The sequence below is a fragment of the Cherax quadricarinatus genome, chromosome 40, assembly GCF_038502225.1.
Source record: "Cherax quadricarinatus isolate ZL_2023a chromosome 40, ASM3850222v1, whole genome shotgun sequence".
NCBI classification, from domain to species: domain Eukaryota; kingdom Metazoa; phylum Arthropoda; class Malacostraca; order Decapoda; family Parastacidae; genus Cherax; species Cherax quadricarinatus.
The window spans coordinates 8,917,708-8,941,531 of record NC_091331.1 but is presented as its reverse complement, the minus strand read 5'-3'; the positions used below and the strand labels follow the sequence as shown (position 1 = coordinate 8,941,531).

The 23,824-nt window shown below is 40.8% G+C and overlaps 1 protein-coding gene across 2 annotated transcripts in view; it reads left to right on the top strand.

The window, feature by feature from the left end:
- Positions 1 to 2,340: 2,340 nt before the first annotated feature.
- The window catches only part of LOC128687386 (adenylate kinase isoenzyme 5), an 88,048-nt gene continuing 66,564 nt past the window's right edge, over positions 2,341 to 23,824 (top strand). For both annotated transcript variants that reach the window (XM_070092681.1, XM_053774844.2), the window contains exon 1: positions 2,341 to 4,125. In XM_070092681.1, coding sequence (XP_069948782.1) covers positions 4,068 to 4,125 — 58 coding nt within the window. In that variant the 5' untranslated portion in view covers positions 2,341 to 4,067. The remainder of the gene's footprint in view (positions 4,126 to 23,824) is intronic.

Here is a 23,824-nt window from a genome sequence, read left to right as displayed (position 1 = left end):
TGTGAACTAAAAAAAAATACTGGCTGCGAATGAATATTAGAAAAATTTTCTTCACACCAGAGTGGTGGATCAATGGAATGGAAGACAAGAGGAAGACAAGAGGGTGTAGCAAGAGCTACAAACATTGGAAATTTAAATGAAATCAAATATGATGAACAGGTTGTTTAAGACCGGATACCACAAGCATAGCTCTGCTCCTGGACCTACAGGTTTTTAAAGACGGGACACCACAAGCATAGCTCTGCTCCTGGACCTACAGGTTTTTAAAGACGGGACACCACAAGCATAGCTCTGCTCCTGGACCTACAAACAATTACAAATATGTAATTACACTTGATCAAAAATATAAAAAGAAATTAGAGCAAGTCACAACAAGACTGGTCCTGGTGCCAAGATGGTTGACCTACAACGATAAAATAACGGAACCTGACGACCTAAGACAGATGAAGGTCTAAGGAAGATACAATAGCAAAAGTATGAGATACTCAAGGAAAACTTGAATAAGCAGATGGGACAGACTCTCTGGAAGGCATGAATGAAAAATAAGGGGACACATCTGAAAGAATATTTAATGTGGAAATGAACCATAAGAATGTTAGGAAATAAATCTTCAGTATCTGAGTGATGAGGACGAATATCAAACACCATAGACACTGTCGTACCTATCTTAAAACTATACAATAATAATAATAATAATAGTAATAATAATAATAATAATAATAATAATAATAATAATAATAATATCTTTATTTCTACAAGTACATGTACAAGGTATACAAGCCTAGCTGACATCATTGACATACTACTATATAGAAAGTCGCTTGTTATGCAGAGCATTTCGGGCAAATTAGGTCAGTTTCGTCTCTAGATGCGACCCACACCAGTCGACTAACATCCAGGTACCCATTTTGCTGATTGGGAACATAAACAACCGGTGTAAGGAAACAAGCTCAATGTTTCTACCCTCGCCGGGAATCGAACTCGGACTCTAACCGTGTGAAGCGAGAGCTTTAGCCACCAGGCCACGATAATTTGTTTAACCGGTTATACGCAGTTCACAGGTGTGACCAAAGGTGTGACGGACCCCCACAACCACAACTTACGTACACACAATGTTCATATTTTAAAAAAAAATATATATTAAATATTAATGAAAACAGTACACCATAACAAAGCTTTGCCTGTGAACACACACACACACACACACACACACACACACACACACACACACACACACACACACACACACACACACACACACACACAGTCTAGGGGGCCAGAGACTACAAACCTCACTCAAGGAAAAAGATCTTGGGGTGAGTATAACACCAGGCACATCTGAAGCGCACATCAACCAAATAACTGCTGCAGCATATGGGCGCTTGGCAAACCTCAGAACAGCATTCCGACACCTTAATAAGGAATCGTTCAGGACTCTGTACACCGTGTACGTTAGCCCCATATTGGAGTATGCGGCACCAGTCTGGAACCCACACCTAGCCAAGCACGTAAAGAAACTAGAGAAAGTGCAAAGGTTTGCAACAAGACTAGTCCCAGAGCTAAGAGGTATGTCTCACGAGGAGAGGTTAAGGGAAATCAACCTGACGACACTGGAGGACAGGAGAGATAGGGGGGACATGATAACGACATACAAAATACTGAGAGGAATTGACAAGGTGGACAAAGACAGGATGTTCCAGAGATGGGACACAGCAACAAGAGGACACAGTTGGAAGTTGAAGACACAGATGAATCACAGGGATGTTAGGAAGTATTTCTTCAGCCATAGAGTAGTCAGGAAGTGGAATAGTTTTGGAAGCGATGTAGTTGAGGCAGGATCCATACATAGCTTTAAGCAAAGGTATGATAAAATTCACGGCTCAGGGAGAGTGACCTATTAGCGACCAGTGAGTACAACTAGTACAACTAGGCGAGTACAACTAGGTGAGTACACACACACACATACAAACACACACTCTCACACACACACACACACACACACACACACACACACACACACACACACACACACACACACACACACACACACACACACACACACACACACACACACATACACACACACACATACACATACACATCAGTTCTACATTCGTTCGTTCCTGCATTCCAAAACCTCATTAAAAAAATATTATTTCCCTCCTGGCAACTTACCATTATAAGGTATTAAAATCAATATAGGTTTGATAAAGCCACCGCAGCACCGCGGTCTGGCAGGTGCGTCAGTGGACGAAAGAATCGGCAACGTCCAAGCTCATAAATTAATACAAATATCGACTCCTGGAGCAACGGAGCCATTCTGTGTTCAGCCACCGACGGGTGAGGACTGCTGCTCGGCTCCTCCGGCCCTCTATTCGTGTGCCTTATGTCAACTTTTTGAACCTGTGGCCATTAAATAACAGAGAAGCTAACTTATTTGATAGTAGCTGAGTGGAGGAATATTTTTCACCAACGTAACATTCGTGATGACTTGTGTCTAAGCATTCGTGTGTTATTATGCTTCAGTTGTGGACAGTGCTAGGGGTGATGGATGTTATGATAGACTCAGGACTATAAACAGTACTACAGATGCGGGTGCAGAAATGCTTGCAGACCCGTGTGAAGGGTGTTCGTCTGAATATGTATGTGTGTGGATGAGGGAGCTCAGACGGTCTCCAGGACGCCAATTGTCAACAGAAGCGTTGGTAACCGCTGCTCTTTAGAACCCTCCCCACTCGTCACCACTACCGCTATCAGTGCCATTTGATGTCTTTTGTGTCATCTGGTGTCAACAATGTTGTTGCTACCAGTACCATCAGGCTGTACTTGTGTCACTTGCCGTCATCAATTACGTTGCTGCTGCTGCAACTCCCATTTAGAATACCTTCTGCCACCTGCCGTCACAAGAGTCCATACCACCTGACTTCCATTATACCACTCCGTCAACACTGTAGCCGCTGCCGGTATTATCTGGATTCCCTCAGGGTCACCTGCCGTAGTTAATACCATCTGCCTCCACCAGTGCACCTGTACAGGTGTGCCACTGACCTGAAACACAAATACATAACCTAACACAACACCAGGTAACACCATTACAAAATCCAAAACCTTCCCAGATATTTTTAAGCTAGAACTTGTTACCTCATTTCATATGGACAGAGACCCAACTGAGACCAACAACTGCAGGCCAATTTTTAACTTTACTATATAAAATCTATGAAACTGCAACTCTATGCCGATGTTTTAAGTAGCACATTTCATGGTAAACTTAAAGGGATTAACTCACTGGTGGTAATTATAACAAATCTCACGTTCAATTGGTCTCCGGTTTAAAAGAGATATCATCAATGTTCAATTGTTTATTTGTAACAAAGCAATATTTCGACAACATGGAATTGCAACAATGGCCCCTATCTCTGTTGCATCGAAGAGTCATTCTGCAGTCGGAAACAGACGCGAGAATGTACATTATTCAACGGTAATAATACAAAAAGACGTGCTCGAGGATATACACAAAGACTGGTCAAAAACAACGGCAAAAGAAAATATGTGATTTTACCGCAGACACATGTTTATATTCTTAGTGAAATATTTATACTCAGTGATTGCATTGTAAGGTTCTGTTTACAATCTTAGTAAAACGTTTAGAACCAATAATTGAATCACAGTCTTCTGTTTATAACCCAAATGAATTATTGTTATTACGAAATTCATGGGGAAGCGCTAAACACACGTGAGATTTGATGAAATATTTATAACCAATGGCTGAGCCGCGACTTAAGTGAGACATTTAGATCCATAATAAACATTGCTGACGGTTCAAAATACTTTAGAGAATGAATCTTTTTTTCTCCAACGTGATGGGCATGATGCCCTAGTGAGGAGCACCACGTTCTTGTGATCACGCCTGCGTGGATAGCACCACGCCCGTGTTGGTAGCTCCACGCCCGTGTGGGTATCTCCACGCCCGTGTAGGTGGCACCACGCCCGTGTGGGTGGCACCACGCCCGTCAGCTTGTGCCCACCGGGATGACGCGGTCGTAGTGGTGATAAGACATCTCACTTTAATGCCAGTCTTCAGCGAGATCTCACGCCTCTTCAAGATGGGCATCTGTCTAGATACAGGTAGGTGGTGGAGTCGAGGTCTGGCTCAGGTATGAGGTAGGTTGGTCTTGGACCTACTCATTTACGTGGTCTAGGCGTAGGTTCACTCAGGTAAGACGGTCTGGTCAGTCTCACTCAGGTGAAAATGGTCTGATCGTGATCCAACTCAGGTAAGATGGTCTGGTCATGACCTGACTTAAGATGGTCTGGTCATGACCTGACTTAAGATGGTCTGGTCATGACCTGACTTAAGATGATCTGGTCATGATCTGACTTAAGATGGTCTGGTCATAACCTGACTCAGGTAAGATGGTCTAGTTGTGATCTGGATCAATTAAAATAGTTTGACACAGTTATGATGGAGTATCAGCTTAAAAAAAAAAAAGAGAGAGAGAGCTCGACTCCACCAAAAAGTACAGTCGTCCCGCTCGGGAAAGAGGGAGGGTCATAACAGCGTTTGACGAAGGGGTGAGAATCAAATTCGACCCAATTCGACCCCCTTCAGGGGCATCAAGGCACCTCCCCCGAAAGACATTAAGGCCACATTTCACCTATACACTAACTTTAGAAGATTTAACTTCAAGAAACAGGGGTTCAAGTAAGCTCTCATTGTATATACATATACACCCCTTAACCTACACTGTACACTGAACCAAGAGGTGTCTCCTAGATATAGAATGTACAAATGGGAAGGTTAAAAGATCCTCTTTTTATTATTATATAACATGGGTGCTGTTCACCTCTACTGCGTAAAATATTCACTTGGTCCTCAGGAAAGGGGTACCCAATTTGATGTGAGTAGTTAGCTTTTTTTTTTTTAATAGAGCGATTTCGTGAGTCGAGTTTTGGTTATAAAAATATCAGCTGTAATTAAGACAATTTCCGAGACTCGTAAATAATTATAATTATTTTAATAGGAAAGTGATTTATCCGTAAGATACATTGAATACCTTGGGAATGGGAAGTAATCTGGTTTCAGATAAGGAAGAGGAGGTTAATCTCAGTGATGAAGAGATCTTGACAACTATTTGAAGGACTGAAGATGTAGATAAATGGTTCAAAGAACCGACGGGACGATGAATGAGATACTTGTGCAACCAGTGGCTTCCTCAGTCTAATACGTAGAAGTATGGTTGAATTTCAGAGGGAGATAAAGGCAATCAGTCCCTCAGCCTGGAGTCGATGTGATCACTTAGACCCCAGGCTGGGGGGGTCATATAGCACCCGGGGTGAAAGGGCGGCAATCAGGCTTGATCCAGGGAAGGGGAGGATTGCTCCATTTTCTTCCTGGATCAAGAGCCATTTGCTGAAACTCAGTTTCTTAGTAATGCAATATTTTTTTTGTTAACGCAGTAAAAACAAAATAAAACAGGTTTAACAAAGCTTTGAATAAAGACAAAAATATATTGAAGTTTTAACTGACGTGATTTATTATATATATATATATATATATATATATATATATATATATATATATATATAGGGAGGTATATATACACTGACGTGAATTTAGACATATTTAATTTTATACACATTGTCTCTACTCTGTACATATTGTTTTTATTTTCACATCTATCTTTATTTTATATACATTCTATCTTTATTCTTATAAACATTGTATCTTATTTTTATATACATTCTGTCTTTATTTTATATACATTGTCTTTATTTTATATAGTTTTTAGTTTATATACATTCTGTCTTTCATACATATTATTTATTTTATATATATTTTGCCTATACATATTCTGCCTCTACTTAAAAATAATTCACACTTTAACGGTGCGACTTTTGACGACGTTTCGCTCTGTCCCAGACCATGATGAAGTCACAGTTGTGACCTGATGATGTTTCAGGACGGCCGAAACGTTGTCTGGAAGTTTCTTTTCAAAGCTAGGGTTATGTGTGAATTGTTCCAGCCATGTTAATGTACCAGCTATGGTCTTGTTCCAGCCATGGTACTGTTCCACTCATGGTAATGTTCCAGCTGTTGTCTTGTACCAGCCATTGTCTTGTTCCAGTCACTGTATTTCCCAGTCATGATGTTGTTCCAGTCACTGTATTTTCCAGTCATGATGTTGTGACTTATTCGATACACTGCGGAGAGAAATATATTGGTTCTAATACACCTGTCAATTTGCTTAGCCAATACAACTATTCAAAAATACAGCCATACAAAAATACAATCATACAAAAGTACAACCATACAAAAGTATAACCATACAAGAATACAGCCATACAAAAATACAACCATGTAAAACTACAACCATACAACCCACATTACCTACTGTAGGTGAAGGGAATACTGGAGAGAGCTTCTCTCAGAGCTTACCATCCTTTCTCTCTTTCTCTCTCTCTCTCTCTCTCTCTCTCTCTCTCTCTTTCTCTGTATCAAACAGAATTGCCTCCCATTTTCTAGGCGCTGTATAACCACAACGGATTTACCGTTTCCCGTGAATACATTTTCCAAGCTAAAGAAACATACTGCCTCGTTGTGAACAACGCAAATGCCTTCAGCAATCACAGCTGGATCACCAGTACAAGCACATTGCACATCTGAAGTGTGTGGCTAAGCCTTTGAATTACCCTTATTTTTTTTAGCCCCTTGCTGTGAGATGGAGGAAATGGACGTAAAAATGGCATCAGTTAGACTGGACTCTGAAGCCTTTTGTATCTTGGTTGATAATCCACGGAAGATACAGTCTTGAAACCGGCTTAGAATTTGCCCAAGCCGTGAAAAGCCCGATCAACTTGTTGCCCTGTTTCTCTGATAAGATGGAATCCCTAAATGGAGAAAAGGCAAGTCTCCACGGACAGCCGCTCCATTGGTGCCAAGGCTATCGGAATCAACGGGAAGATAGGAAGGCATCCATCGTCACAAGTCTCTGGTAAAGCTACTGGAAAGGATAATATCAGGCTTATTAACTAGCATCTCCTCTCTCTTTCTCTCTCTCTCTATATATATATCTTTCTCACACACACACACACACACACACACACACAATCTACCAAGCAATGTTAATGTTCCTCTTTGTAAATGGAGATTTCTTTATTTTTATTTAATTTTAAGCTTTAAATTCGTGAGGGTTATCAGCGCAAGGACTGGTAGAAGCTCGATTCTCTGTCTTGTAATAGCGGAACAGACAAGATACCAGGGTGCCTCTGTGTGAGAGGGAAGTCATGTACAATGGCCAGCAACTACAGCCCGGTAGCAATGTTGTCAGTTATTGGTAAACTTTTGATGAATGGTTCCCACAACAAATAACGAAGAAATGTCGATAGCGTTGCTGTTATATACATGGTCAACACTTTCAGGATCCCTCACATAACCACTAGTAGTAGTAGTAGTAGTGTAGCAGTAGCACGTATGAGTAACACTTTAGGTTCGATCACATGAACTCCGCTCAGGTATGTGTGAATGTATGGACCCGGCTGTAGTAGTAGTAGCAGTAGCAACATTATCGACTCCAGGCTGAGGGAGTGATTACCTCAAACTCCTCATCTTCCACCACCGTTCTTCTCTGTATTGGACTGAAGCCACTGGCTGACGAAACGTGTCCAGAGTAAAGATACCCAAATGTTGCACAAGTGTCTCTCTCATTTATCAACTTGTCGGTTTTCTAAAACCATTTATACCACGAGGGATGGCGTCGAGAGAAAGTGGTCGGAAGCAGTAAACTGCTTGCACAGCAATGCTGCCACAATCCACCAATCATGAAGTAAGCTTTCATGTGCTGTTCTTCATAAATGGGCTTGACTGAAGTTTAATATGAGTGTAGCCGAAGAGTGCAGAATTAAGTATTAATATTTCAACGTTCGGTAGCCTTAATTACACTCGCTCCACGTTAGTCACCACTCTGTCAACACCAGTAAGTCTGAGGGAGCAGACAAATGTATGAGACCTATGCAGTTTATTTGCTAAGCATGTGTTACATGCTTAAGACGTACGCTGCATAAAGCTGTATGAAATGGGCGGAGAGTTATTAGAATTACGTTAAGGCAAGAATACTGTCACCTAGGATGAACTAACAGAAAGGAAGGCAAGCATTTACACTCCCTGTAATAGAGGAAAACACTAGAAACACTAATAACAAATGAAGTTCAACATCAAGCTATATACGTGAACAAGAGGAGTTCGGGAGAATTGATTATTATTATTATTATTATTATTATTATTATTATTATTATTATTATTATTATTATTATTATTACATTAAAAACTAAGCATTAAACCCATAAGGGTCCGAGGAGAAGTGGAAGACGAGGCTCTCCTGTCAACAGAGGGAAAGAAAACGAAGAGAAATTAGGCTGATGTAGACAGGAACCAAATAGATCGTGTATGCCTCAGGCCTACAGATGGCGCTGGCAAGGGCCGAGAACTGTGGCCACCACACTGCCACCCTGGGGATAATTGTCCCCTGTGGCATGGTCTAAGACTCGGTCTCCTAAAATATTATAGAAATAAGAACTATTAAGAAACACACAGGAAAGTAAAGTGTGTACTGGATGTAAGTAGAGGCATGTAAGATTTACATGTCATCTTACATGTTTATGAGACAGAAAGAAAAAAAAAACGGCCATCCTAGCAGAGTGCACCCGTTTTGCGTCAAGAAAACTTTTGTTTACACGGAAGACAAAGGGGACAAGGGAACGCAGAGATAAAAGTGAAGTTAATCCGCGCATTTGGAGAATTTTATTACAGACAAAAGATGAACTATTTTTTTTCCATTCTTGTCGTAGCCGGGAAGATGTTATTGTGGTTCTTTAAGGGCTACGACGGCTTTTGCCCTGCTTCCCTGGAGTCAGGGACAATATATTCCCCAAATCTGTGCGGTAACTGGAAGGGAAACAAAGTTTTCTCCAAAAATAGAAATGGGAAAAGTATTTTTTCAATTAGGTCAGGTGGACCATTTGCCCAAGTCCCGTCAGAGCCAGACATAGTCGGCAAGATGTAAGGAGGACCCCAGTAAAGATGTTTGGTGTGCTTCTGAAAGTTAATGAGACACAGTATGCGGCTAATGGCATTTTATAAAGTCATTTCGCCCACCAGAGACTCAGTTGGTAAAGTTCCTGGTGGACGAAACGTCGTCTCAATAAAATGGCATAACCCGCATATTATATGTATCCTATTAATATGTCGCTATAAAGTATCATTTATATATGTGGTTCTGACTGTATAAACAAACATTCGTAATGTAATTATATGAGTAAGTGCTGCACTCATTGCTTACCAAAACTGAAGACTGAATGGGAAGATGCGGTGGCCCACACAGTAACAGACGCGGGCCACGATCATAGAACGATCTGATAATGAATTTTGTTGTGGCTTTACTTACGGCTCACAGAGTAGCATTGTGACTTTAATTATTGGGCACGTAGTTGCACCGTGGCTTTACGACGGCTCATGCAGTAGTGACCTTTAAAATAATTTTGTAATGACAAGCACGAGCCTCGTATGTTAGGATTACAAACGGTTTAATATTATGTTTGTCGGAGACTTACTACCCATGCAGATTATTATTATTATTATTATTATTATTATTATTATTATTATTATTATTATTATTATATCCGAAGCGTTAAACCCATGTGGTTCACTCTGCACCAGGATCTATTGTGGCTCGATGCTCCTTCTAATAATTGCCAAACTCTACTGTAATTAGTCATGCAGAAGTTCATAACGTGTATTGAATGGCGATAACTGATATGATAAACATTGATCAGGGTTACACAAGTAGCTAATTCAAATATCTGACGTTGGTATTACTAAGAGCAATAAATTTGGGCTGGGGAATATAATTTGTTTAGTGTATGATGTTAATTAAGTCTGATGGCATGTTGCTAGGTTGCGTCGTGTCTTGTTTCTCTTACAGTCTGTAATTCGCCAGTATAGAAGGTGAATGTAAGGAAGAAAGAAGGATAATTGGGTAAACGAACGAATGGAGGGTATAGGAAGGAAGATAATTAACTTTTCGGAGATCAGGAGGAAGAGAAGAGAGGCTAAGTATCGAGTCAGGAGGAGGAGGAAGGAGAGATTAAAATGACAATTAAAATCTGCTAGAAATAACAGTAGTGGACAGACAGTATGGATTTAAGCACTAAAGGAACTTAAAGGATATTGGGGCATTGAAGGGTACCAAGATCTTAATGGCACTGACGATATTGTGGCATTGAATTCAATACATGAAGACAGTGAAGGCACTGAAACTATTAAGAAAGCAACCAATATTTTGAAAGCACTTTGGAGGTTAGGTTGGGTAAGGTTCGTCAGGAAAGAGGACAATGTTTACTGACGCGGGTCTTAGTCAGATGACGACCCGATGTTGGAGCTTTTAGTCATCTGATAGAGGCCTTCCGCTGGCTTACTGGTCCACTCCTTTAAAAAATATGATCATAGTTACAACCATTTTGTTAATTAAAGCACCTTGGACAATTAAATACATGCACTCAGCTATCAAGGGACACTGGGCTTTGAAATGCATCGAGGACAGTAAGGTATTAAAGGTCCATACATTTTTTTTACTGTTGGTAATGCTAAGTGCTCTTTCAACTTGGATCCAGCAGTGATATGTCGAAGTGTGGCTCTTCCATACTCTTAACTGTTTTGAAGTCGATGTTTTGTCCCTTCTGGTGACTCGTTGAAGTTCATCTCCCTCGCACTCTTGACAAACAAATTCAGAGAGCGCCAGGCAGCTCTTTGCTGACAATTTTTTTTTTTTTTTATTCGCCGGTATTCTCCCGGCCCGGGTCTTTTCCAAGTAGTGGTGACCCGGCCTTGGCTCCTTATCTGGGGAGTGTCTCGAGACTTAAGTCTCCCATGGGAGGAGGTACAAGTACCTCCTCATCTTTGGGACCAAGTGTCCCCAGGCCTAGCCACATTCCCCGCCCTCACGGGGCTCGTAGGGAGAAGCTAGGCCTCTGACAATAAACATCACCAAATCAACACAGTAAGAGTGACAACTAAGTCGAAGATGGAGTCAAATACCAACAAGAATGAGAGCAAGATTAGATTTTTTTTTATTTTGCCACCGAAGCGGCTAGTCTATGCTTCCGTAGCCATCCTGTGGAGGGTAGCGATGGAACATGATACACAAAACTCCTTGGGTTAATACCAGTGCGGCTAGATATATATTACAGTCTATATTACATCTCTTGTAAGCAAATTTGGGATATTTTGGTCCCTCCCGGTTTATCACATGGATCATTTAATAATAATAATAATAATAATAATAATAATAATAATAATAATAATAATAATAATAATAATATAAAATAATAATATAATTAATATATAATGTAAAATAATAATACAATATTATTATTAAAATTCCTCCTGACACCTCCGTTCACTACCAAAAATCTATTGACAGACTCTGAGGGGGGAAAACACTCTCTTACATACCAATGTCATTTATCTTCAAGACAGCCTCACTTACCTTTATTGAAGGTAATTCCTTGGTCCTGCCTTTTATTAGAAAAATTAAAAGGTAATAAAAACACAATATCTGTAATTACCTTTGAGTGTATCTTACAGAGATCTAATTGAGGAAAGGAATTCAAGACGAGCCTTATTAAATTTTAATTATTTTTAGAATTCTGGCGAACCGTCTCTAGGGAGGTTGGGGGGATGATGGAGCTTTGATGCCGGTGAGGGACTCTTGGTCCATGGAGTTGTAGCAACTCTCCGCTACCTTGGTTCGAACCTGATTGTCTTCCATTCTCCAGGCGCTGTATGGCGCTTATGGCTGTAGCGCTTCCCCGTGGAATAATAAAAATAATAGCAGTAATAATAGTAATAATATAAACAGTTCCTGCCACTACTACTATCACTACTACTACTACTACTACTACGACTACTACTACTATTACTACTACTGCTGCTACTATTACTACTTCTGCTGCTAGTGATACTACTACTTCTATCGCTACTTCTACTACTAGTAGTATCAGTATTACTACTACTACTCTTTCCAAAAACCTTTTAAACTCTCTGAAAAATTTCATGGTTATTCTCTGAAAGTTCAGAGCGTTTCGGGTATATCTTTGTTTACATGTTCAGTCCGCGAGTTCAAAGGTCATTTGGCTGGTATTGAGCTGGAGGCTCAAAAATCCGATCCTCCTGAATAGTAACGATTGTTAGCCTTAATTTTATGTGAAAGAATGTCAATTGGCGATTCGTTTATTCAACCAATAGGCATTGTGCATGACCTTGTTGGGTCAAATTGGCATTGCAGTTGACCGATGCGGACCGTATTGACATTCTGTTTGACTGTTGTAGACGGTATTGACATTACGTCCAGAGATCTCTGGACATTAGGATCAGGGAACACAAAGACGACTGGATCCGTGATGACCGAAGAAATACGTGTGTTCAACACAGGGACGATGTTGGACACCTCATGAAATTTACTGAGGCTAGATGTCGGTAGATTGTCGGTATCACCATACCATTTATCGGTACTGGCATTGTAAATGATCGCTGTAGACCGTATTGCCTGTTATTTGACCACTGTAGACAGTATTGACATTGCATTTGACCTTAGTGGATCGTATTTACATTATATTTGACCATTGTAGACAGTATTGACATGTATTTTTCCCTTGTAGAAGGTGAGGTAATCGGTCCTCTCAGTCTAAGATCAGTTGATGAACACAGAAATCTTGATGAATCTGAAGTACAGGCAGGAAGATTAGCGCTTATGTATCGGAGTCAGATGAGGTGCAGCAGATAAAGGCAATGTCACTGGTAGGTGGGATTTCCCAGTGGAAGTCGGCCATGCTCAAGAGTTAGGATAGAGGTTAGCAAGTTAGGTTAGGTAAGATTCATCAGAAAATAGGACAAGTGTTTCCTGACGCGGGTCTTGTCATATGATGACCCGCCACTTAAGCTTTTGATCATCTGACCGAGGCCTTCCATTGGCTTACCGGTTCACCTCTTTAAAAATTATGGTTATTATTACAACCATTTTAGATATAGGGTTAGCAAGTAGGTAGTAGAGATGTCCTCTGCATATTAAGAGTGTGCAAAACAGTGACAAGATGAAGAATCTACCAAACAACGTCTACCTAACAAAATCTACCAAACGTCTGTCAAACAACGTGTACCAAACATCTACCAAACAACGTCTACGAAACAACGTCTTCGTAACAAAGATACCCAGATGTTGCACGTGTGTTTAACTCACCATCTAGCCAGTATTGCATACCTTTGATGCATCATACTGTCAGCGTAACTGACTCTTGGAGTTTTTGATAACACTGTATGTCACTGTAACTCTTCCTCCCTGGTGGAGCATAAATTGAATATAAGGAACAGTACACAATGGAGCTAGCTTATTATAATTGATAATAACTTTGGGACTAAGGTAGTAAGGGAGTAATTAAGCGGTTGTAACTTCAAGCGATGGTGCCACTTAACCGATTAATAGTGCCAGGTCAGGCAGAGTGCCACGGTGACCTGGTCACTCATCTTCTCATTCTCATAATCTTCTTGCTTTTCTTCTTTTTCTTTCTCCTCGTCTTCTTCTTCTTACTCGTTATCGTCTTCTGCTACTGCTCCTCATCTTCCTGTTCATTATTCTCTTCTACTTTTCTTCCTGCTCCTCTCAGTTCCTTCTCTTCCTCCGTGCCTTGTCTTCTGAATCCTCCTCATTTTCTTCATGTCCATTCTCATCGTTTTCCTGCTTCTCCTCATCTTCTCTCTGCTCTTGCTCTTCCTCATCTTCCTGCGTCTTCTCCTCATTTTCAAAGACTACTAAACCTACTTAATACCTTCTTGCATCTCCCTCTTCCCAACTTGCCTTCCGGTCTTCTCACTTTTTCCTTGCTCAGTTGTGACTTGACAGTGGTCTAGCATTTGAGAGAAACGTCGTCTACAGTTTTCTCTCTAAGTAAATGTAATATGTGAATAATACTACTACTACTACTACTACTAATAATAATAATAATAATAATAATAATAATAAACAAAAAGGCACAAAGTCGGACCGAAACGTCGTCGTAAGATCCTACTCTCCCCTGTGTGCGGGTTATTTGTGTGAATAGTACTACTACTACTACTGCTACTACTACTACTACTACTACTACTACTAATAATAATAATAATAATAATAATAATAATAATAATAATAATAATATCCCAGCTGATGGCTGTTCCTCTCCAGTGCAGAACTATATAAATGATGATATTCCACTGTACTTAACTTTTAGTGGTTGAGGAGGGGGGCGGTTGAGTCGTGGCTCCTGGCCCGGTACTGCAGTAATACTGCGCCACCTGAACACTCACTTCTAATGTATCAAGAAGGAACGTTATCTTTTTTTCTCTCTTTGGGTCACGATAAATGCATAAAATATGAAGCGTTTCGCTGTGGTATGTCTGAGTGTAATGTTTCTCTCTCTCTCTGTCTCTCTCTCTCTCTCTCTGTCTGTCTCTGTCTCTGTCTGTCTGTCTGTCTGTCTGTCTCTCTCTCTCTCTCTCTCTCTCTAAGACAGGTTAAAGTGGTGTTAGTTCTGAGTGCTTTGCAGTGTTTCATTGGAGGGGTTGAAGGGGAGGGGTTGGAGGGTAGGGGTTGAAGGGGAGGTGTTGAAGGGGGAGGGTTGAAGGGAAAGAGTTGACGGGGAGGGGTTGAAGGGGAAGAGTTGAAGGGGAGGGGTTGAAGGGGAAGAATTGAAGGGGAGGGGTTGAAGGGGAAGAGTTGAAGGGGAGGGGTTGAAGTGAAGAGGTGGACAGGAAAGGTTAGGTGGAAGGGTTGAAGAGGAGAGAGTGAAGGGATGTTTAAATGAAGGGTTGTGGAAGGGTTGAATTTAAAGGGTTGAAAGTAAGGGATTGAAGAGTTGAAAGTAAAGGGTTAAGAGAAGGGTTGAAGATGAAGGGTTGAAGAGGAAGGGTTCAAGGATTGAAGGGAGGGGGTTGAAGGGTAGTGGTTGAACGGAAATTAAATAAAAATAATGACACACAGCTATGCAAATTTTCACCACAATCAAGGTAATTAAATTGATTTAAATTACGTAACTTTTAGCAAATTTAGGATAAATTGCTGGACTAATTTTGTCGCAAAACACGTAATTGAAATATGCAAAAAAAAAAAAAATCTATATCTATATAAAATTAATCGAGCTGGAAGAAATAGACTTCATAGAAGGTGAAAAAACTCGCATCTTAAGATAGACAATATACAAAGAGAGGTATATGTCTGTCAGCATGTATATACATATATATATACACTGAGAGACGTATTTCTCTCAGTGTACATGCTGAGAGAAATACCCATAATGACCCTAGTGTAGTTAGTGTTGTTTTTAACCCCCGGTAGCCTACCAACCAACTTACCAGGACATTTGTCGAAGTGCGTTCAACGTTTCGGTGACAAATCAATCACCATCGTCAGGATTCATTTCTGGAACACGGTATAACAATATAAAATGCACAAAATACAAAACTTAATTTCGCCATTGTACTGGAGGGGGGGGGAGAGGAGCATCGTCAGGGAATACTCAGGATTTTAGGAAATAACATGCGAGGTCTCTGCTAAAAACCAGCTCCGTAAAATTAATAAATTTGTAAATTTGTTCTGATTGCCACTGTCAAGGCTTTTGTTGCATGACAGATCTTGTTTAATTTCATTACTTGGCAAAATTTTATTATCGTTATTCCTCCATTAGAAAAGATTTTGACTCAGGAGAGGAATATAAATACTGTAAACAAGTCGTGTATTTTCCAGACACACGAACTGTGTTTATCAGAGTTTATTTGCCAGATGTTTCGAAACGTGCAATTAGAAATGTTAATATAAAAAAGCCTCATGTGCTAATCCGGAGAAATTAGTTTTTTTTCACAGGTGTATTTGTCAGACGTGACATGCGTCCATTTGGCACTGTTGACAAGTTAATATAATTAGCGCTTTATTGTAATAATTATAGAAGCAAAAAATGTTTTCAGTACATAATACGAGAGGTAGGAATTGAAATTATGATTTGAAAACTTTGGGAGTCTTAATTTATGGCTGCTCCGATATTTTTTTTTTTTAGATAGCATTCAAGTCTGTTCTAACTGAACGGAGTGGTGTTCGAAAGCGCTAACCTGCTAGTTTTAAGACTGGCTTGAAAAGGGTTCGAATCTCGAGTTGTTTATGTTCACTCGTGTTCAGAAGCAGTTGAAGTGTGGCAAAAGTGCTGACCACCATTTCATTTTTTATGGTTCGCCAGACACTCCTTCGGCAAATTATGATGTTAGTATATTTTTGGTCAAGAGGTGTATGATAATGTCTGCCTACGCGAGTTTTGGTCATATAATGATCTGCTCACAGTAGGCTTTAGTCATGTGTGTCTCTTCGCTGGCTTTCAGTTTTTCCATCCTATATCATAACATTGGACCGTCACACAGCAGTGTGTGTGTGTGTGTGTGTGTGTATACATATATATATATATATATATATATATATATATATATATATATATATATATATATATATATATATATATATATATATATATATATATATATATATATATATATATATATATAATATATATATATTATATATATAGTATATATGTGTGTGTGTGTGTGTGTGTGTGTCGTGCCGAATAGGTAAAACTTGCGGTTTTGGCTTAAATAGCAACGCTCTTCTTGCCGAATAAGGCAAGCGAAAATTTGTGTATACAATAATTTCTCAATCATTCTGAACCTAACGAAAAAAAATATATTTCATTGTGTTTGTTTATTAAATTATTGTAAACTTATCTAAAATATATTTAGTTGGATTAGGCTAAATTAAATTGCGCTTGTTATAATAAGGTTAGGTAAGTTTTCTAAGGATCTTTTCGTACAAAATTATTAATTTTTACATTAACATAAAAAAATATATCTTTAAGGGTATAAGAGAAAATTTTACAAAGGACTTAATTTTAAATAAGTTCTTGCTAATTGACCAGTTTTACCTATTCGACACGACATATGCATATATATATATATATATATATATATATATATATATATATATATATATATATATATATATATATATGTGTGTGTATATATATGTATATATATATATATATATATATATGTGTGTATATATATATATATATGTGTGTGTGTGTGTGTGTGTGTGTGTAAAACATCCACTGTGAGAAAAATAATGAAATTTTAAAACCTTTCGTGATTTTTCCACACTATCAACGAATAGGAATAGTAATGATAATAGGGCAACAGAAAACTAATAAAGCTGAAATATGGCCTTAGATATGACCTCACATGTGACCTCACATGTGACCGTACTCACTGAGAGTGGGAGTGTACTGCAGATTTATTCAGGTCACATGTAAATAAAGTGAATGACATGTCAGTAAGGATTTTAAACTTTGCCTGACATGTTACTCTTAATTTTTTTCACGCGTGGCCGGAATAAATTTTCAGTACATTCCCTCGCTCAGTGCGTAGGGTCATATGTCAGGCCATATATGAATTCATATTTCAGCTTTATAAGCCTTCTGTTTTCCTGTTATTTTTACTATTCCTTGATAATGTAAGAAATCACGAATGTGCTTGGAATTTCACTATATTTTGCATATAATATATATATATATATATATATATATATATATATATATATATATATATATATATATATATATATATATATATATATATATATATATATATATTCAAAAACCGGCCGTATCCCACCAAGGCAGGGTGGCCCAAAAAGAAAAACGAAAGTTTCTCTTTTTAAATTTAGTAATTTATATATATATATATATATATATATATATATATATATATATATATATATATATATATATATATATATATATATATATATATATAATGATTTCCTTTAAACATAGTGACTTTCCATTAGGCTCGTCTGCACGTCTTGCCTCTCGGTCGACTACACAAAGGGTCACTTAGACTGTATGTAAACTGTTCACCACCATTCACGAAGGATACTTTAATTCCAAATATAAGCGCACGATTAAAATAAACTCGAAGAGAGTATATAGTGAGATATACAACCTTCTAAGTGTTCATGCACTGCTGCTCTCTGTGGACACTCATAAATGTTCTCAACAGAATATATACTAGCTATTACCTCAGATGCACTCCTTACCGGTATTTATTGTGGGTACCAGTGTACATGTTCGCTTCTAGTACACACACTGTTTGTTAGTACACTGCTGGAACAAGTGTAGACGTCTTCAAGAAAAAAACGGACTATTATCTTCACCATTTGTCGGATCAACCAGGCTGTGATGGATATGTGGGGCAGCGGGCCTCCAGCAGCAACATCCTGACTGACCAGGCTAGCATCAGTACAGCCTGGCCCATGGCTGGGTTCCGAGAGTAGAAATACTCTCGAAACTCATCCAAGGTAAGGTATGGGTGGATAGAGGAAGACCTGATGTTACCCTGATTTAGAGGCAAGATGGAAGAAGAATGGGAAAGTTAAATGACGAGTAAAAGTCATAACTCCATAGCAGAAACAATTCACTAATAATCCGCATTTAAGGTAGGTAACTTACGAAGACGTTTCGGTCCGGTACGGACAGAAATGTCGTTAATAAATTCCCTCTCGTAATTGCGGGTTATCTGTTTAAAACGTATATTATTTTCGAAAGTGGTTTTACGTGTAATTGATTTCGGTAAATTTTAGCATAGTGGAAAGGTATATAATATATTTTGGTTTGAAAGAATAACCCATTGGCTTCTTATTTCCAGGCAGGGTACACTTCTTGATGGAATCTCCACTCATACCTGAGAGAGGTGAGGTAAACTTATGGTGGAGAGTCTGCATATTGCTGTACCGCACTTACGTACCATGCCCGTGTACCGTAGTTATGTACCTGCACTCACGTGCCATGCCCGTGTACCGTAACTGTGTAGAACACTATAGTACTATGCCCATGTACCGTACCTGTCTACCACACTCATGTACCACGTCCGTGTACCGTACCTGTCTACCACACATGTACCACGCCCGTGTACCATACCTGTCTACCACACTCATGTACCACGCCCGTGTACCGTACCTGTCTACAACACTAATGTCCCATGCCCGTGTACCGTACCTATGTTTCGCACCCATGTATCATGCCATCACATATGTATACACCACACCACCACCCAGGTATACACTATGAATCACTCATATATAAATCATCACTCTATACGTACCATCACCCAGGTGTACACCATCACCCCCCACGTATACATCAACACCCATATTTACCCCATCACCCATGTATACACCATCACATATGTATACATCATCCCATATGTATACACCATCCCATAAGCGTACACCATCCCATAAGCATACACCACCACGCAGGTATACACCATCACCCATGTATACACCAACTATGTATACACCATCACCCATGTATACACCATTATCCATGCACTATCCATATATCACGCTGTGTGTGTATGTACTCACCTAGTTGAGGTTGCAGGGGTCGAGTCCGAGCTCCTGGCCCCGCCTCTTCACTGGTCGCTACTAGGTCACTCTCCCTGAACCGTGAGTGTGTGTGTGTGTGTGTGTGTGTGTGTGTGTGTGTGTGTGTGTGTGTGTGTGTGTGTGTGTGTGTGTGTGTGTGTGTGTGTGTGTGTGTGTGTGTGTGTGTGAAAAATTTTCTATTCAAATTTTCCTTCACCTATTATTTAGATCGTCTCTGAGAGTGCAACGTTTGCCTGACCTTAACCTTTGACCTTTGAGCGATCTCGATCAATAGATTTACAATCTTGCTTCTAAGAGGAATGTGTTTAGGTTGTGAGGTCGACGTCATGTTGCCAAAGGGTGACCTTTGTAAATGTAGCTTGTAAACCAGCACACACAGACAGACATAGACAGACATAAAGATAAATAGATATACATATAGTACTTGCATACATACATACTAGTACAAAATCCACCACATGAGCAACTTTGGACAGAAACCTCAACATTTTCCATTAAAATACGTATATATATATATATATATATATATATATATATATATATATATATATATATATATATATATATATATGTGTATATATATATATATATATATATATGTGTATGTGTATATATATATATATGTGTGTGTGTGTGTGTGTGTGTGTGTGTGTGTGTGTGTGTGTGTGTGTGTGTGTGTGTGTGTGTGTGTGTGTGTGTGTGTGTGTGTGTGTGTGTGTGTGTGTGTGTGTACTCCCTGGGTAAGATCCTGTAGAAGTGATGTGACGGGGAAATCGTTAGAATGTGAGGAATCACGGTGTCTGTAGTGACGGTAGTAGATCAGTACAGAAGGCACACAGATTATGCCGAAATATCACCTAATTTCACGGTCGCCCCCTTTCTCTACAACTTTAAACTCGCTCTGATTCTTTTTCGTGATGTTTCTTTGTACCAATTACGGCCGCTTCTAGACATCTTCATGCAGCTCCTCCTCCCTCCATATCCTCCCTTCTTCTCTGTCTCCCTCCCTCCGTCCCTTTATCCCTCCATCGTGTATAATATACGACACACCGATCGTAAGTATCATCCTCTGCACAGATGCACTGCAGTTAATGTCTCGTCTCTGTGGGTGTGTTCGTGTCATATTGTCCACTTTATTGTCATGTGGTCCCTTTTACACCCACCTGTTCCCTATTATAGGCACGTGGTCACTATTATACGCACGTAGTCTCTATGGAAACAAGTTGTGGTCCACAGGCAATATAAACACAGGGTGTAGTAGAGGGATTGTGTAATATACTGTATACAGAGTTGGGGTCCACACTACTCTCACACCCTGTAACAGCGACTCAGCAATATTATTATTATTATTATTATTATTATTATTATTATTATTATTATTATCATAGTCCTGCATGATTTTCATTATAGTCCTACACTGCCCACAGTTAACAATTTCAGCTGGGCCATGTCAACAGTGCCGCTCATGAAATCACTTAGCGTATATTTGAATAGGAATGTAATTAAAGCCTGAAGTCCCAGCTGCCTGCACGACAAGGCGTCCTTTCCCGGCTGTATGAGCACAAATGGACCACAGGGATGTCAGGGAGTATTTCCCGAGGGTGGTCAGAAAGTGGAATGAACTGGATGAAGATGCCGTCGAAGCAGACTTGTTACACAGCTTTAAGAATGGGTATGAGAGTGCCAACGAGGTTAGGGGAGAGCGAAGAGGGTCATGGCTAGTTAGAAGGGGGCGGAGTGTATTAGCTGAGACTCGACCTCATCCCCTATCCTCCCAACAAACAGGCGAGTGTATAAAGGAATACAGAACCTCCACTATGAGGCAAGGAACACACACACATATACGAATACAACACCAGCAACACCACCATCACTGCCTCCACCAGCACTAAGAGGCAGGCAACATACCACCAGGAGGCAGGCAATACACCACCAGGAGGCAGGCAACACACCACCAGGAGGCAGGCAACACACCACCAGGAGGCAGGCAACACATCATCAGGAAGCAGACAACACACCACCAGGAGATAGGCAACACATCACCAGGAGGCAGGCAACACGCCACCAGGAGGCAGCAACAACACACCAGCAGGAGACAGGCAACACACCAGCAGAAGGCAGGCAACAACACACCACCAGGAAGCAGGCAACACACCAGCAGGAGGCAGGCAACACACCAGCAGGAGGCAGGCAACACATTACCAGGAGGAAGGCAACACACCACCAGGAGGCAGGCAACACACCAGGAGGCAGCAGCAACACACCAGCAGGAGACAGGCAGTACCAGCAGAAGGCAGGCAACAACACACCAGCAGGAGGCAGGCAACAGACCAGCAGGAGGCAGGCAACACACCACCAGGAGGCAGGCAACACACCAGGAGGCAGCAACAACACACCAGCAGGAGACAGGCAGTACCAGCAGAAGGCAGGCAACAACACACCAGTAGGAGACAGGCAACACACCACCAGGAGGCAGGCAACACACCAGGAGGCAGCAGCAACACACCAGCAGGAGACAGGCAACACATCACCAGAAGGAAGCAACAGCACACCAAAAGGAGGCAGACAACTCACCAGCAGGAGGCAGCAGCAAAACACCACCAGGAGACAGGCAACACACCACCAGAAGACAGGCAACACACCACCAGGAGGCAGGCAACACACCACCATTCTGCTGAGCTCCCCTTCGCGCTGTCTGCGTGGGTGAAAAGTTTAGTCGCCTCTAACCTAATATTCGTCCCGAGTGTCTGAACCTAACTGGGCCTAACAACGGAAGCTGAACATATTATGACATTACCTCCCGCCTGCACTCACCCACTCGCTCACACGCTCACAAAGGTCCTGTCCTCACTGCAGCTCCTCCCCGTTTCCCCTCTCTCCCCTGGGGATACACTTCGTAAAATACATTCTGCTTCTCACAAAGGAGTTTCCCCCCTTACGCTGCAGGGGTCCCTATCCCCCTTCCTCGCCCCTTTCAAGAGGGGAGATGCCCTCCTGTAAACAGTACAAGAAAGGGGAGGTTTTACTGTCATAAAAGCAGGGTTCAGACTGGCTGGCATGGCCTTCAAGTATCGGTGAGATGTAAATACGAAACTCGTAATTTTCAATATACCGAAAATTATGGATGCGTTAACGTAAGTTATGGGTACATTAATGAAACATGATGTAAGAATGTTCCTCCTTTGATTAAACATTAACATAATCATTCCTGGAAGACCATTTAAATGATTTGCAAAAAAAAAAAAAAAAGCGAGAGTACTAAAAATACTTATGTTAAATGAGAGCTTAGTCTTTCACACACACACACACACACACACACACATACACACACACACACACACTAGGTGAGTACACACACACACAGTACCATGACGAACCTTGCCCTACCAAAACACGAGCCTCGACACGCGAGCCTCAGCACTCGAGCGAGCGAGACTGCAGTCCACGTGTGTACAAGGGACTCCACCACCTACCTACACCGTTCCTTCCCCTCCCCTTCCCTTCCGCTCGCTGATCATGCAAGTGAGTCATGCATTACCTGGTGACAACCTGACCCCACTCTGCTAACATACTCGCTGCAGCTCATACAGGCCTCTTAATAACTACTTCATCCGGGGAACAGGTTTGAGTTACTATCATACCTGGGAGTTCAAGCCGACGTTGTATGTGCTTTCATAATAAGATACACTAGGAGGTTTATGACATTGTGTTTGTTAACGTTCTTGTCGGTATATATATGTATTCGCTTGCAGGTATATACTACAGGATATGTATGTCCTTATTACCTTATTCTTTATATTATACGGTGTAATCTTAACTGCAGACATGGCGAAAATCAGACAGTGAGAGACAGGCAGACAGGCGAATATAGAGGCCAGCAGGCGGCGGACATGCAATCACAGCCGAAGGAGATATTGCTAACTAGCCAAACACATGACTTCTTCACTGCCTGGAGAAACACTGATTAGGACCGCTGCCTATCCGTCCTCCCGTTTATCACGGGAGGCGAAAAAAGTGGGCAGCGCTGGGTATCGTGACTGTGAGAAATGCGGTAATTGGTTCAGTGTGGTGTTTGAACCGGTAATTGCCTTGTTTAGCGGAAGGATCACGCAGCTCTCGCACCTCCCCCCTTCCACACAGACTTAGCTGCTCCGGTGGGGGAAGTGGGGGGTGCTGTGTGCTCCTGTTCGTAGGTACCGAAACAGGAATCTCTTCTCAGGGTTGCAAAGTGAAATCCAGTGTCTTCTAGCCACTGAGAC